The following is a 16,474-nucleotide window of genomic DNA, read 5'->3' as shown; positions in this document are numbered from 1 at the left end:
ACCGAAGATGAACATCCGTGGAGGGATGCAGGCAAAGCCGATGAGTCAGATGCCTTCTATGACCTCCTGTCACAGGTGCTGGCTAAAGTGGCCCCTCGGGATAGAGTCATCATGTTGGGTGACTTCAATGCCCGAGTTGGTCATGATACTGGCACCTGGTCTGGAGTGATTGGAGGGCATGGGCCAGATCAGCTCAATAACAATGGTAGGAGGCTGCTAGATTTTTGTGCAGCCCATGGGCTTGTAATTACCAACACGCTGTTCCGGCATCGGCGCATCCACACAACATCATGGATGCATGCCGGGTCCAAGCAAGAACATCTGCTGGACTACATAGTGACGGACCAGCGAATGCGAGCCCATGTCCTTGACACCAGGACCTACCGTGGAGCTGATCTGCCCTCTGACCATCGACTAGTCATCTGTAAGATGCGCCTGCCATTCTTCCACTCCGGTGGTGGGTGTACACCCAGGACCCCATTCCAACCTAAAGTGGCCTGGTCTCAGTTATCTGATGAAAGTTGCAAGCGAGAATTTCATCATCGCTTGCGGCTGGGATTGGCATCGTCCCCGACTCCTCCTGATGTCGAGGGTAAATGGGCGAGGTTTAGGACTGTGACTCATGCAGCTGCAATGGCTGCTTTGGGTACGCGGTCCAGACCTCCCCAGACACCCTGGATGACAGAGGAGTTGTTCAGGATGGTTGAGAAAAAGCGACAGGCCCACTGTCATCGGCTACAGAATCCCACGTCAGAGAATGAGGAGGCTTACCGCAGCCTTCGCTCGGAGGTTCGGAGAGCCGTGAGGCGCTGCAAGGATGGGTGGTGGTCGCGGGTTGCTGAGGAGATGGAGTCTGCCTCAGTGGCCCGTGATCACAAATCGCTATTTAACTCCATCAAAAAAGTAACCTGCAGCGCCACACCTATTACCATCATTAGGGGAAAAAACGGTGATCCAATTTCCGACCCCCAGGAACAGGTTCGCAGATTTGCTGAGCATTTCTGTGAGGTCCTGGGGGAGGGAAAATCCCACAGCCAGGAAAACATCGTGGCACAAAGTGAGGATGACCCTGCTGAGGCTGCGGTGCCTCAAATATTGGATGAAGTCACCCCCTGTGAGTGGCTGGCTGAGGTGCCATCTGCTGAGGAAGTATTGAAGGCGATCCGGAGTCTGAGACCAGGAAAGGCAGCGGGCAGAGATGATCTCCCAAGCGAAATGCTGAGGGAGGGTGGCGTTTGTGCACAGACTGCCCTATATGACATCATAACAACAGTCTGGACCACTGGACGGGTTCCGCAGGATTGGAAGGATGCCCTGGTGGTCCCCCTTTTTAAGAAGGGGGACCGCACAGACTGTAACAACTACAGGGGCATCTCACTCCTCAGTGTGCCGGGAAAGGTCCTGGCAAGGATTATTCAGCATCGCCTTGCCAGGCACGCTGAGGAGAGGCTTGCGGAGCCCCAATGCGGTTTCAGGAAAGGGCGGTCCTGCACGGATGCCATATTTTCTGTCCGTCTGCTACAGCAGAGGTGTAGGGAATTCCAACAAGACCTACATCTCTGCTTTATTGACCTGGTCAAGGCCTATGATACCATCAGTAGGCCTGGGCTCTGGGTCGTTCTTCGTGCTTTTGGAGTACCTGACCCTCTGCTCACGATCATTAAGGACCTTCATGATGGTGAGCGGGCCCGGGTAAAACTACGTGGCCGGGAGTCAGAGCCATTCCCTGTACACCTTGGGGTGCGACAGGGATGTCCTCTGGCTCCCACATTATTTAACATCTATTTTGACCACGTAGTTCGTGAAGCCTTCAATAGCTGTACCGGGGGAATCTCCATATGGTACAGATATAATGGGAGGCTAATCGATGCCCGGGTGCGGTCAAGGGATGGCTCCCTATTGCTCAACCACGTTATGTATGCTGATGACTTGGTAATAGCTGCTCAGTCAGAGGAGGAGTTGCAGACGCTGCTGCTGAGACTGGAGCGTGCCACTAAGAGGTGGGGCCTTACCATCAGCCCCACCAAAACTAAGCACCTGCCTGGGTATTTTGTACCATCGGACACTCCACCCCCACAACTCCCAATCGGTGATGGGGCAGTTGTGGAGAGAGTGGAGAGTTTCCCATACCTGGGCAGTGTGCTTATGACTGGCTCCAGTTTAACAGCAGAGGTCTCACTCCGAATCAGTCGAGCGGCAATATCTTTTCATCGGTTGCGTAACGCTGTGTGGAAGCTACCTGGTCTGTCGCTCCGCACTAAGCTTCAGGTCTTCTCGGCCACGGTCATTCCCTCCCTTCTCTACGCTTGCGAAACGTGGACCCCCCTAATGGAACATCTTCGCCGGTTAGAAACATTTAGGCTGACCTGCCTACGATCCATCCTGGGTTTAACCAGACTGGATTGTGTGAGGAGCTCACAAATCCTTGAAAGATCTGGGCAGGGTCCCATCGGTGAGCTCCTCCGGCAGGCAAGGCTGCGATGGCTGGGTCATGTAGCCCGCATGCCCAGCCACCGCATGCCGAAACAGCTTTTGTTTGGCCGGATTGAGGGGGCTAAGCGGGCGCGGCACGGGCTAGAGAAGAGATGGAGTGATGTGGTACAGGAGGACGTGGAGCTGAGTGGACTTGCCGATGACTGGTACCAGCGGTGTCAAGATCGGCCTCTGTGGAGGAGGCTCGTGAAGGATGCTACTGGGCAGTTGGAGGCAGTCGCCCTCCAACAACAACGGAGGGCGGAGGAGCGACGCTCACAACAGCGAGCGGAGCGCCGGGTGGCTAAAGCACAGCAGGTTGGCACAGTAGGGGGCACAGGTGGTGCATCAGCCAGTCATCTCAGTCAGTCGACCCGTGGCACCTGGGTCTGCCCCGTGACCTCCTGCCAGCGGGCGTTCGACACTTCACGTGGCCTCAGGGTGCACATAGCCTGGCACAAGCGTCGTGGTGACGTCACCGCCACTTAGTGGCGAATGGCGGTTGTTGTTGTTGTTGTTGTATCTGTGTGTGTGTATCTGTGTGTGTCTGTGTACCTGTGTATCTATCTGTGTGTGTGTGTGTGTATCTGTGTGTGTCTGTGTACCTGTGTATCTATCTGTGTGTGTGTGTGTATCTGTGTGTGTGTGTATCTGTGTATCTGTGTGTAACTATCTGTGTGTGTATCTGTGTGTATCTATCTATGTGTGTGTATCTGTGTGTATCTATCTGTGTGTGTATGTGTGTATGTATGTGTGTGTATCTATGTGTGTGTGTATCTATGTGTGTGTGTATCTATCTGTGTGTATGTGTATGTATCTGTGTGTATCTATCTGTGTGTGTATCTGTGTGTATGTCTGTGTGTATGTGTGTGTATCTATGTGTGTATCTGTGTGTATCTATCTGTGTGTGTGTATCTGTGTGTGTGTATGTATGTGTGTGTATCTGTGTGTGTGTATCTGTGTGTGTGTGTATATATGTGTGTATCTATGTGTGTGTGTATGTGTGTGTATCTGTGTGTATGTATCTGTGTGTGTGTATGTATGTGTATGTATGTATCTATGTGTGTGTGTATCTGTGTGTATGTATGTGTATGTATCTGTGTGTGTCTATCTGTGTGTATCTGTGTGTGTATCTGTGTGTGTGTATCTGTGTGTGTATGTATGTGTGTATATGTATGTGTGTATATCTGTGTGTGTCTGTGTGTGTGTATCTATCTGTGTGTATCTGTGTGTGTATCTGTGTGTGTGTATCTGTGTGTATCTATCTGTGTGTGTGTGTGTATGTCTGTGTGTATCTATCTGTATCTGTGTGTGTATATCTGTGTGTATCTATGTGTGTGTGTATGTGTGTGTATCTGTGTGTGTATGTGTATGTATGTGTATGTATGTATGTATCTATGTGTGTGTGTATCTGTGTGTATGTATGTGTATGTATCTGTGTGTGTCTATCTGTGTGTGTGTATCTGTGTGTGTATGTATGTGCGAGTATGTCTGTGTGTATCTATCTGTATGTATATATGTGTGTATATCTGTGTGTGTCTGTGTGTGTGTATGTGTGGGTATCTGTGTGTATGTATCTGTGTGTATGTATGTGTATGTATGTATCTATGTGTGTGTGTATCTGTGTGTATGTATGTGTATGTATCTGTGTGTGTATCTGTGTGTGTATGTATGTGTATGTCTGTGTGTATCTATCTGTATCTGTATGTATGTATGTGTGTATATCTGTGTGTATCTGTGTGTGTATCTATCTGTGTGTGTGTATCTGTGTGTATGTATGTATGTGTGTATGTCTGTGTGTATCTATCTATCTGTATGTATGTGTGTATATATGTGTGTGTATATATGTGTGTGTGTGTATCTATCTGTGTGTATCTATCTGTGTGTATCTATCTGTGTGTGTATCTGTGCGTGTGTATCTGTGTGTATGTATGTGTGTATCTATCTGTATGTATGTGTGTGTATCTGTGTGTGTATGTATGTGTGTGGATGTCTGTGTGTATCTATCTGTATCTGTGTGTGTATGTGTGTGTATGTGTGTGTATGTGTATGGATGTATCTATGTGTATGTGTGTGTATGTGTGTGTATCTATCTATGTGTGTGTATGTGTATGTGTATCTATCTATGTGTGTGTATGTGTATGTGTATATCTGTGTGTGTATGTGTATGTATGTGTATGTATGTATCTATGTGTGTGTGTGTGTATCTGTGTGTATGTATGTGTGTGTGCATGTGTGTGTGTGTGTATGTGTGTATATCTGTATGTGTGTGTATGTGTGTGTATGTGTATGTATGTATGTGTATGTGTGTGTATGTATCTGTGTGTATGTATCTGTGTGTGTGTATGTGTGTGTATGTGTACGTGTGTGTATGTGTGTGTATCTGTGTGTGTATCTGTGTGTGTGTATCTGTGTGTGTATGTATGTGTGTATATGTATGTGTGTGTGCCGGAGGCCCCGGGGGGCCAGGCGTCTATGACGTCTCCTGGCCAAACCCCAATTGGCGGAGCCAGGAGATTGAATACCTACCCTCGGGGCTACTCCAGAAACAACGAAAAGCCACTACGGGTGGCCACGTGGAATGTTCGAACGCTCACTGCAGAGGAGAGGCTGCCACTCCTCTGTCGGGAGCTGGACCGGTACCGCCTGGATCTATGCGGCATTCAGGAGGTCCGGTGGACCGGCTCTGGCTCCTGCCACCATGAGGGGTGGACAGTCCTCTACTCGGGGCAGCAGACTGCCAAACAACAGGGTGTGGGTCTTCTTTTGAACAAAAGAATGAAGGGGGCGTGGGAGCGTGGCGGTGAGGTGTGGGAAGCTGTAAGCCCCAGGCTACTTTGGGCTCGCCTTCCCATCAACCGGAGGCGAGGAATGGTGGTCGTGGTTACTTATGCCCCCACCGAAGATGAACATCCGTGGAGGGATGCAGGCAAAGCCGATGAGTCAGATGCCTTCTATGACCTCCTGTCACAGGTGCTGGCTAAAGTGGCCCCTCGGGATAGAGTCATCATGTTGGGTGACTTCAATGCCCGAGTTGGTCATGATACTGGCACCTGGTCTGGAGTGATTGGAGGGCATGGGCCAGATCAGCTCAATAACAACGGTAGGAGGCTGCTAGATTTTTGTGCAGCCCATGGGCTTGTAATTACCAACACGCTGTTCCGGCATCGGCGCATCCACACAACATCATGGATGCATGCCGGGTCCAAGCAAGAACATCTGCTGGACTACATAGTGACGGACTAGCGAATGCGAGCCCATGTCCTTGACACCAGGACCTACCGTGGAGCTGATCTGCCCTCTGACCATCGACTAGTCATCTGTAAGATGCGCCTGCCATTCTTCCACTCCGGTGGTGGGTGTACACCCAGGACCCCATTCCAACCTAAAGTGGCCTGGTCTCAGTTATCTGATGAAAGTTGCAAGCGAGAATTTCATCATCGCTTGCGGCTGGGATTGGCATCGTCCCCGACTCCTCCTGATGTCGAGGGTAAATGGGCGAGGTTTAGGACTGTGACTCATGCAGCTGCAATGGCTGCTTTGGGTACGCGGTCCAGACCTCCCCAGACACCCTGGATGACAGAGGAGTTGTTCAGGATGGTTGAGAAAAAGCGACAGGCCCACTGTCATCGGCTACAGAATCCCACGTCAGAGAATGAGGAGGCTTACCGCAGCCTTCGCTCGGAGGTTCGGAGAGCCGTGAGGCGCTGCAAGGATGGGTGGTGGTCGCGGGTTGCTGAGGAGATGGAGTCTGCCTCAGTGGCCCGTGATCACAAATCGCTATTTAACTCCATCAAAAAAGTAACCTGCAGCGCCACACCTATTACCATCATTAGGGGAAAAAACGGTGATCCAATTTCCGACCCCCAGGAACAGGTTCGCAGATTTGCTGAGCATTTCTGTGAGGTCCTGGGGGAGGGAAAATCCCACAGCCAGGAAAACATCGTGGCACAAAGTGAGGATGACCCTGCTGAGGCTGCGGTGCCTCAAATATTGGATGAAGTCACCCCCTGTGAGTGGCTGGCTGAGGTGCCATCTGCTGAGGAAGTATTGAAGGCGATACGGAGTCTGAGACCAGGAAAGGCAGCGGGCAGAGATGATCTCCCAAGCGAAATGCTGAGGGAGGGTGGCGTTTGTGCACAGACTGCCCTATATGACATCATAACAACAGTCTGGACCACTGGACGGGTTCCGCAGGATTGGAAGGATGCCCTGGTGGTCCCCCTTTTTAAGAAGGGGGACCGCACAGACTGTAACAACTACAGGGGCATCTCACTCCTCAGTGTGCCGGGAAAGGTCCTGGCAAGGATTATTCAGCATCGCCTTGCCAGGCACGCTGAGGAGAGGCTTGCGGAGCCCCAATGCGGTTTCAGGAAAGGGCGGTCCTGCACAGATGCCATATTTTCTGTCCGTCTGCTACAGCAGAGGTGTAGGGAATTCCAACAAGACCTACATCTCTGCTTTATTGACCTGGTCAAGGCCTATGATACCATCAGTAGGCCTGGGCTCTGGGTCGTTCTTCGTGCTTTTGGAGTACCTGACCGTCTGCTCACGATCATTAAGGACCTTCATGATGGTGAGCGGGCCCGGGTAAAACTACGTGGCCGGGAGTCAGAGCCATTCCCTGTACACCTTGGGGTGCGACAGGGATGTCCTCTGGCTCCCACATTATTTAACATCTATTTTGACCACGTAGTTCGTGAAGCCTTCAATAGCTGTACCGGGGGAATCTCCATATGGTACAGATATAATGGGAGGCTAATCGATGCCCGGGTGCGGTCAAGGGATGGCTCCCTATTGCTCAACCACGTTATGTATGCTGATGACTTGGTAATAGCTGCTCAGTCAGAGGAGGAGTTGGAGACGCTGCTGCTGAGACTGGAGCGTGCCACTAAGAGGTGGGGCCTTACCATCAGCCCCACCAAAACTAAGCACCTGCCTGGGTATTTTGTACCATCGGACACTCCACCCCCACAACTCCCAATCGGTGATGGGGCAGTTGTGGAGAGAGTGGAGAGTTTCCCATACCTGGGCAGTGTGCTTATGACTGGCTCCAGTTTAACAGCAGAGGTCTCACTCCGAATCAGTCGAGCGGCAATATCTTTTCATCGGTTGCGTAACGCTGTGTGGAAGCTACCTGGTCTGTCGCTCCGCACTAAGCTTCAGGTCTTCTCGGCCACGGTCATTCCCTCCCTTCACTACGCTTGCGAAACATGGACCCCCCTAATGGAACATCTTCGCCGGTTAGAAACATTTAGGCTGACCTGCCTACGATCCATCCTGGGTTTAACCAGACTGGATTGTGTGAGGAGCTCACAAATCCTTGAAAGATCTGGGCAGGGTCCCATCGGTGAGCTCCTCCGGCAGGCAAGGCTGCGATGGCTGGGTCATGTAGCCCGCATGCCCAGCCACCGCATGCCGAAACAGCTTTTGTTTGGCCGGATTGAGGGGGCTAAGCGGGCGCGGCACGGGCTAGAGAAGAGATGGAGTGATGTGGTACAGGAGGACGTGGAGCTGAGTGGACTTGCCGATGACTGGTACCAGCGGTGTCAAGATCGGCCTCTGTGGAGGAGGCTCGTGAAGGATGCTACTGGGCAGTTGGAGGCAGTCGCCCTCCAACAACAACGGAGGGCGGAGGAGCGACGCTCACAACAGCGAGCGGAGCGCCGGGTGGCTAAAGCACAGCAGGTTGGCACAGTAGGGGGCACAGGTGGTGCATCAGCCAGTCATCTCAGTCAGTCGACCCGTGGCACCTGGGTCTGCCCCGTGACCTCCTGCCAGCGGGCGTTCGACACTTCACGTGGCCTCAGGGTGCACATAGCCTGGCACAAGCGTCGTGGTGACGTCACCGCCACTTAGTGGCGAATGGCGGTTGTTGTTGTTGTTGTATGTGTATGTATGTGTATCTGTATGTATGTGTGTATGTATCTATCTGTATCTGTATGTGTGTGTGTGTGTATCTGTGTGTGTATGTGTGTGTGTATGTGTGTGTGTATGTGTGTGTATGTATGTATCTGTATGTATGTGTGTGTATGTATGTATGTGTATCTGTGTGTGTATGTGTGTATGTATCTGTGTGTGTATGTGTGTGTATGTATCTGTGTGTGTATGTGTGGTATGTGTGTATGTATGTATCTGTATGTATGTGTGTGTATGTATGTGTGTATGTATCTGTGTGTGTGTGTGCAGTGTATCCACAGGGACCTGGCCGCCAGGAACGTGCTCGTGACGCACGACGTGGTGATGAAGATCGCCGACTTTGGCCTCGCGCGAGACATCCACAACATCGACTACTACAAGAAGACCACCAACGTACACACACACACATACACACACATACACATACATACACACACACATACACATACACACAGACATCCACAACATCGACCACTACAAGAAGACCACCAACGTACACACACACACACACACAGATATACACACACACACACATGCACACACATACACACATACACACTTACACACATACACACACACATACACACACATAGATACACATACATACACACACATACACACACATACACATACATACACATACACACACACAGACATCCACACAGACATCCACAACATCGACTACTACAAGAAGACCACCAACGTACACAGACATACATACACATACATACACACACACATACACACACACATACACTTACATACACACACATACACACACACAGACATCCACAACATCGACTACTACAAGAAGACCACCAACGTACACACACACAGATATACACACACATACACACACATAGATATACACACATACACATACACACAGATATACACACATACACATACACACACACATACACACACACATACACACACACTTACACACACATACACACACATACATACACACACACATACACACACACATACACACACATACACACACATACACACACACACTTACACACACAGACATCCACAACATCGACTACTACAAGAAGACCACCAACGAACACACATACAGATATACATACACACATACATACACACACACATACATACACACATACACACACACACATACACACACACATACACACACATACACACACACACACTTACACACACAGACATCCACAACATCGACTACTACAAGAAGACCACCAACGTACACACAGATACACTTACACACACACATACACACACATACATACACACACACTTACACACTTACATACATACATACAGATACACATACACACACACAGACATCCACAACATCGACTACTACAAGAAGACCACCAACGTACACACACACAGATATACACTTACACACACACATACACACATACACACACACACATACACACACACATACACACATACAGATATACACACACATACACACACACACAGACATCCACAACATCGACTACTACAAGAAGACCACCAACGTACACACATACAACAACAACAACAACAACCGCCATTCGCCACTAAGTGGCGGTGACGTCACCACGACGCTTGTGCCAGGCTATGTGCACCCTGAGGCCACGTGAAGTGTCGAACGCCCGCTGGCAGGAGGTCACGGGGCAGACCCAGGTGCCACGGGTCGACTGACTGAGATGACTGGCTGATGCACCACCTGTGCCCCCTACTGTGCCAACCTGCTGTGCTTTAGCCACCCGGCGCTCCGCTCGCTGTTGTGAGCGTCGCTCCTCCGCCCTCCGTTGTTGTTGGAGGGCGACTGCCTCCAACTGCCCAGTAGCATCCTTCACGAGCCTCCTCCACAGAGGCCGATCTTGACACCGCTGGTACCAGTCATCGGCAAGTCCACTCAGCTCCACGTCCTCCTGTACCACATCACTCCATCTCTTCTCTAGCCCGTGCCGCGCCCGCTTAGCCCCCTCAATCCGGCCAAACAAAAGCTGTTTCGGCATGCGGTGGCTGGGCATGCGGGCTACATGACCCAGCCATCGCAGCCTTGCCTGCCGGAGGAGCTCACCGATGGGACCCTGCCCAGATCTTTCAAGGATTTGTGAGCTCCTCACACAATCCAGTCTGGTTAAACCCAGGATGCATCGTAGGCAGGTCAGCCTAAATGTTTCTAACCGGCGAAGATGTTCCATTAGGGGGGTCCACGTTTCGCAAGCGTAGAGAAGGGAGGGAATGACCGTGGCCGAGAAGACCTGAAGCTTAGTGCGGAGCGACAGACCAGGTAGCTTCCACACAGCGTTACGCAACCGATGAAAAGATATTGCCGCTCGACTGATTCGGAGTGAGACCTCTGCTGTTAAACTGGAGCCAGTCATAAGCACACTGCCCAGGTATGGGAAACTCTCCACTCTCTCCACAACTGCCCCATCACCGATTGGGAGTTGTGGGGGTGGAGTGTCCGATGGTACAAAATACCCAGGCAGGTGCTTAGTTTTGGTGGGGCTGATGGTAAGGCCCCACCTCTTAGTGGCACGCTCCAGTCTCAGCAGCAGCGTCTCCAACTCCTCCTCTGACTGAGCAGCTATTACCAAGTCATCAGCATACATAACGTGGTTGAGCAATAGGGAGCCATCCCTTGACCGCACCCGGGCATCGATTAGCCTCCCATTATATCTGTACCATATGGAGATTCCCCCGGTACAGCTATTGAAGGCTTCACGAACTACGTGGTCAAAATAGATGTTAAATAATGTGGGAGCCAGAGGACATCCCTGTCGCACCCCAAGGTGTACAGGGAATGGCTCTGACTCCCGGCCACGTAGTTTTACCCGGGCCCGCTCACCATCATGAAGGTCCTTAATGATCGTGAGCAGAGGGTCAGGTACTCCAAAAGCACGAAGAACGACCCAGAGCCCAGGCCTACTGATGGTATCATAGGCCTTGACCAGGTCAATAAAGCAGAGATGTAGGTCTTGTTGGAATTCCCTACACCTCTGCTGTAGCAGACGGACAGAAAATATGGCATCTGTGCAGGACCGCCCTTTCCTGAAACCGCATTGGGGCTCCGCAAGCCTCTCCTCAGCGTGCCTGGCAAGGCGATGCTGAATAATCCTTGCCAGGACCTTTCCCGGCACACTGAGGAGTGAGATGCCCCTGTAGTTGTTACAGTCTGTGCGGTCCCCCTTCTTAAAAAGGGGGACCACCAGGGCATCCTTCCAATCCTGCGGAACCCGTCCAGTGGTCCAGACTGTTGTTATGATGTCATATAGGGCAGTCTGTGCACAAACGCCACCCTCCCTCAGCATTTCGCTTGGGAGATCATCTCTGCCCGCTGCCTTTCCTGGTCTCAGACTCCGGATCGCCTTCAATACTTCCTCAGCAGATGGTACCTCAGCCAGCCACTCACAGGGGGTGACTTCATCCAATATTTGAGGCACCGCAGCCTCAGCAGGGTCATCCTCACTTTGTGCCACGATGTTTTCCTGGCTGAGGGATTTTCCCTCCCCCAGGACCTCACAGAAATGCTCAGCATACACACACACATACATACACACATACATACATACACACATACACACACATACATACACACATACATACACAGATATACACACACATACATACACACACATACACGCATACATACACAGATATACATACACACACACAGACATACACACACACAGATACACTTACACACACATACACACACAGATACACACACACAGATACACATACATACACACACAGATATACATAAACACACATACACACACATACATACACACATATACACACTTACACCTACATACACACACATACACACATACATACACACTTACACATACACACACACATACACACACAGATACACACACACACAGATACACATACACACATATACACACATACACACACAGATACTTACACATACATATAGATCATGATGATGTTGCTGATCTTGATGTTGCTGATCTTGATGTTGCTGATCTTGATGTTGCTGACGATGATGTTGCTGATGATGATGCTGATGATGATGTTGCTGATGTTGATGTTCTAGGGTCGACTGCCAGTCAAGTGGATGGCTCCTGAGGCATTGTTTGACCGCGTTTACACTCACCAGAGTGACGTGTGAGTCTCATACACTCACTCACACTCACTCACACTCACTCACACTCACTCACACTCACTCACACTCACTCACACACTCACTCACTCATACACTCACACACTCATACACTCACTCACTCATACACTCACTCACACACTCACTCACTGAAACACTCACTCACACTCACTCATACACTCACTCACACTCACTCATACACTCACTCACTCATACACTCACTCACTCATACACTCACTCATACACTCACTCATACACTCACTCATACACTCACTCACACTCACTCATACACTCACTCATACACTCACACTCACTCACACTCACTCACACACACTCACTCACACTCACTCATACACTCACTCACACTCACTCATACACTCACACTCACTCACTCATACACTCACTCACACTCACTCACACACTCACTCACTCATACACTCACACATACACTCACACATACACTCACACTCACTCACACACTCACTCACTCATACACTCACTCACACTCACTCATACACTTACTCACTCATACACTCACTCACTCATACACTCACTCATACACTCACTCACTCATACACTCACTCATACACTCACTCATACACTCACTCATACACTCACTCACTCATACACTCACTCACTCATACACTCACTTACTCATACACTCACTCACTCACTCATACACTCACTCATACACTCACTCATACACTCACTCATACACTCACTCACTCATACACTCACTCACTCATACACTCACTCATACACTCACTCACTCAAACACTCACTCATACACTCACTCATACACTCACTCATACACTCACTCACTCATACACTCACTCACTCATACACTCACTCATACACTCACTCACTCATACACTCACTCATACACTCACTCACTCATACACTCACTCACTCATACACTCACTCACTCATACACTCACTCATACACTCACTCACTCATACACTCACTCACTCACTCGTACACTCACTCATACACTCACTCACTCATACACTCACTCACTCATACACTCACTCATACACTCACTCACTCATACACTCACTCATACACTCACTCATACACTCATGCACTCACTCACACACTCACTCATACACTCACTCGCTCACTTACTCACTCATACACTCACCCATACACTCACTCACTCATACACTCACTCACTCATACACTCACTCACCAGAGTGGCGTGTGAGTAGCACACAGACAAAGCTCCCCCAGGTAGCCTCTGGCAGGGCTGTAGGGGCAAGTGCCTCCCTCCCCCCATGTCTCAGTGTCTCTGTGTCTCAGTGTCTCTGTGTCTCTGTGTCCCAGTGTCCCAGTGTCCCAGTGTCCCAGTGTCTCTGTGTCTCTGTGTCTCTGTGTCTCTCTGTCTCTGTGTCTCTGTCTCCCCGTGTCTCTGTCTCCCCGTGTCTCAGTGTCTCTGTGTCTCTGTCTCTGTGTCTCTGTCTCTGTGTCTCAGTGTCTCAGTGTCTCAGTGTCTCAGTGTCTCTGTGTCTCCCCGTGTCTCTGTGTCTCTGTCTCTGTGTCTCTGTCTCAGTGTCTCAGTGTCTCAGTGTCTCTGTCTCTGTGTCTCTGTCTCTGTGTCTCAGTGTCTCAGTGTCTCAGTGTCTCTGTCTCTGTGTCTCTGTCTCTGTGTCTCTGTCTCTGTGTCTCTGTCTCTGTGTCTCTGTCTCTGTGTCTCAGTGTCTCAGTGTCTCAGTGTCTCAGTGTCTCTGTGTCTCTGTGTCTCTGTGTCTCTGTGTCTCAGTGTCCCAGTGTCCCAGTGTCTCTGTGTCTCTGTGTCTCGTCTCTGTGTCTCTGTCTCCCCGTGTCTCTGTGTCTCAGTGTCTCAGTGTCTCTCTGTCTCTGTGTCTCTGTGTCTCTGTGTCTCTCTGTCTCTCTGTCTCTGTGTCTCTGTGTCTCTGTGTCTCAGTGTCTCAGTGTCTCAGTGTCTCTGTGTCTCTCTGTCTCTCTGTCTCAGTGTCTCAGTGTCTCAGTGTCACTGTATCTCAGTGTCTCAGTGTCTCAGTGTCTCAGTGTCTCAGTGTCTCAGTGTCTCTGTGTCTCTGTGTCTCTGTGTCTCTGTGTCTCTGTGTCTGTGTCTCTGTGTCTCTGTGTCTGTGTCTCTGTGTCTCTGTGTCTCTGTGTCTCTGTCTCCCCGTGTCTCTGTGTCTCTGTGTCTCTGTGTCTCTGTCTCTGTGTCTCAGGTGGTCATTCGGAGTCCTCCTGTGGGAGACGTTCACTCTGGGTGGTTCTCCCTACCCCGTGTCTCTGTGTCTCTGTGTCTCTGTGTCTCTGTGTCTCTGTCTCCCCGTGTCTCTGTGTCTCAGTGTGTCTCTGTCTCCCCGTGTCTCTGTGTCTCAGGTGGTCATTCGGAGTCCTCCTGTGGGAGACGTTCACTCTGGGTGGTTCTCCCTACCCCGTGTCTCTGTGTCTCTGTGTGTCTGTGTCTCAGTGTGTCTCTGTGTCTCTGTGTCTCTGTCTCTGTGTCTCAGGTGGTCATTCGGAGTCCTCCTGTGGGAGACGTTCACTCTGGGTGGTTCTCCCTACCCCGTGTCTCTGTGTCTCTGTGTCTCTGTGTGTCTGTGTCTCAGTGTGTCTCTGTGTCTCTGTGTCTCTGTGTCTGTGTCTCAGGTGGTCATTCGGAGTCCTCCTGTGGGAGACGTTCACTCTGGGTGGTTCTCCCTACCCCGTGTCTCTGTGTCTCTGTGTCTCTGTGTGTCTGTGTCTCTGTGTGTCTGTGTCTCTGTGTCTCTGTCTCTGTGTCTCAGGTGGTCATTCGGAGTCCTCCTGTGGGAGACGTTCACTCTGGGTGGTTCTCCCTACCCCGTGTCTCTGTGTCTCTGTGTCTCTGTGTCTCTGTGTCTCTGTGTGTCTGTGTCTCAGTGTCTCTGTGTCTCAGTGTGTCTCTGTGTCTCTGTGTCTCTGTGTCTCTGTGTCTCAGTGTGTCTCTGTGTCTCTGTGTCTCTGTGTCTCTGTGTCTCAGGTGGTCATTCGGAGTCCTACTATGGGAGACGTTCACTCTGGGTGGTTCTCCCTACCCCGTGTCTCTGTGTCTCTGTGTCTCAGTGTCTCAGTGTCTCTGTGTCTCTGTGTCTCTGTCTCCCCGTGTCTCTGTCTCCCCGTGTCTCTGTGTCTCTGTGTCTCAGGTGGTCATTCGGAGTCCTCCTGTGGGAGACGTTCACTCTGGGTGGTTCTCCCTACCCCGTGTCTCAGTGTCTCTGTGTCTCAGTGTGTCTCTGTGTCTCTGTGTCTCTGTGTCTCTGTGTCTCTGTGTCTCTGTGTCTCTGTGTCTGTGTCTCAGGTGGTCATTCGGAGTCCTCCTGTGGGAGACGTTCACTCTGGGTGGTTCTCCCTACCCCGTGTCTCTGTGTCTCAGTGTCTCTGTGTGTCTGTGTCTCTGTGTCTCTGTGTCTTTGTCTCCCCGTGTCTCTGTGTCTCAGGTGGTCATTCGGAGTCCTCCTGTGGGAGACGTTCACTCTGGGTGGTTCTCCCTACCCCGGGATTCCTGTGGAGGAACTCTTCAAGCTCCTGCGTGATGGATACCGCATGGAGCAACCCTCCAGCTGTAACCACGAACTGTGAGCAGATTGTGGAGGTGGTGGTGGTTGTGGTGGTGGTGGGGGTGGTCATGGTGGTTGTGGTGATGGTGGTGATGGTGGTGGTGATGGTGGTGGTGGTGGTGGTGGTGATGGTGGTGGTGGTGGTGATGGTGATGGTGGTGATGGTAGTGGTGATGGTGGTGGTGGTGGTGGTGGTGATGGTGGTGGTGATGGTGGTGGTGATGGTGGTGGTGGTGGTGATGGTGGTGGTGGTGGTGGTGGTGATGGTGGTGGTGATGGTCGTGATGGTGGTGGTGGTGGTGGTGATGGTGGTGGTGGTGGTGATGGTGGTGGTGATGGTGGTGGTGGTGATGGTGGTGGTGATGGTGGTGATGGTGGTGGTGGTGGTGGTGATGGTGGTGG

At 50.8% G+C, this 16,474-nt stretch overlaps 1 protein-coding gene across 2 annotated transcripts in view; it reads left to right on the top strand.

Moving 5' to 3' along the window:
- The window catches only part of LOC142923701 (fibroblast growth factor receptor 2-like), a 64,035-nt gene that overhangs the window by 35,704 nt on the left and 11,857 nt on the right, over window positions 1-16,474 (top strand). For both annotated transcript variants that reach the window (XM_076064666.1, XM_076064667.1), the window contains exons 8-10: window positions 8,662-8,784; window positions 12,452-12,522; window positions 15,953-16,090. In XM_076064666.1, the coding sequence (XP_075920781.1) occupies window positions 8,662-8,784; window positions 12,452-12,522; window positions 15,953-16,090 (332 nt within the window). The remainder of the gene's footprint in view (window positions 1-8,661; window positions 8,785-12,451; window positions 12,523-15,952; window positions 16,091-16,474) is intronic.

This window comes from Petromyzon marinus, unplaced genomic scaffold (assembly GCF_048934315.1).
Source record: "Petromyzon marinus isolate PM22_M1 ecotype Great Lakes invasive population unplaced genomic scaffold, UKy_Petmar_22M1.pri1.0 PM_Scaffold_59, whole genome shotgun sequence".
Taxonomy (NCBI): domain Eukaryota; kingdom Metazoa; phylum Chordata; class Hyperoartia; order Petromyzontiformes; family Petromyzontidae; genus Petromyzon; species Petromyzon marinus.
The sequence above is the reverse complement of the archived record's forward strand: the minus strand, read 5'-3'. Positions and strand labels throughout refer to the sequence as shown.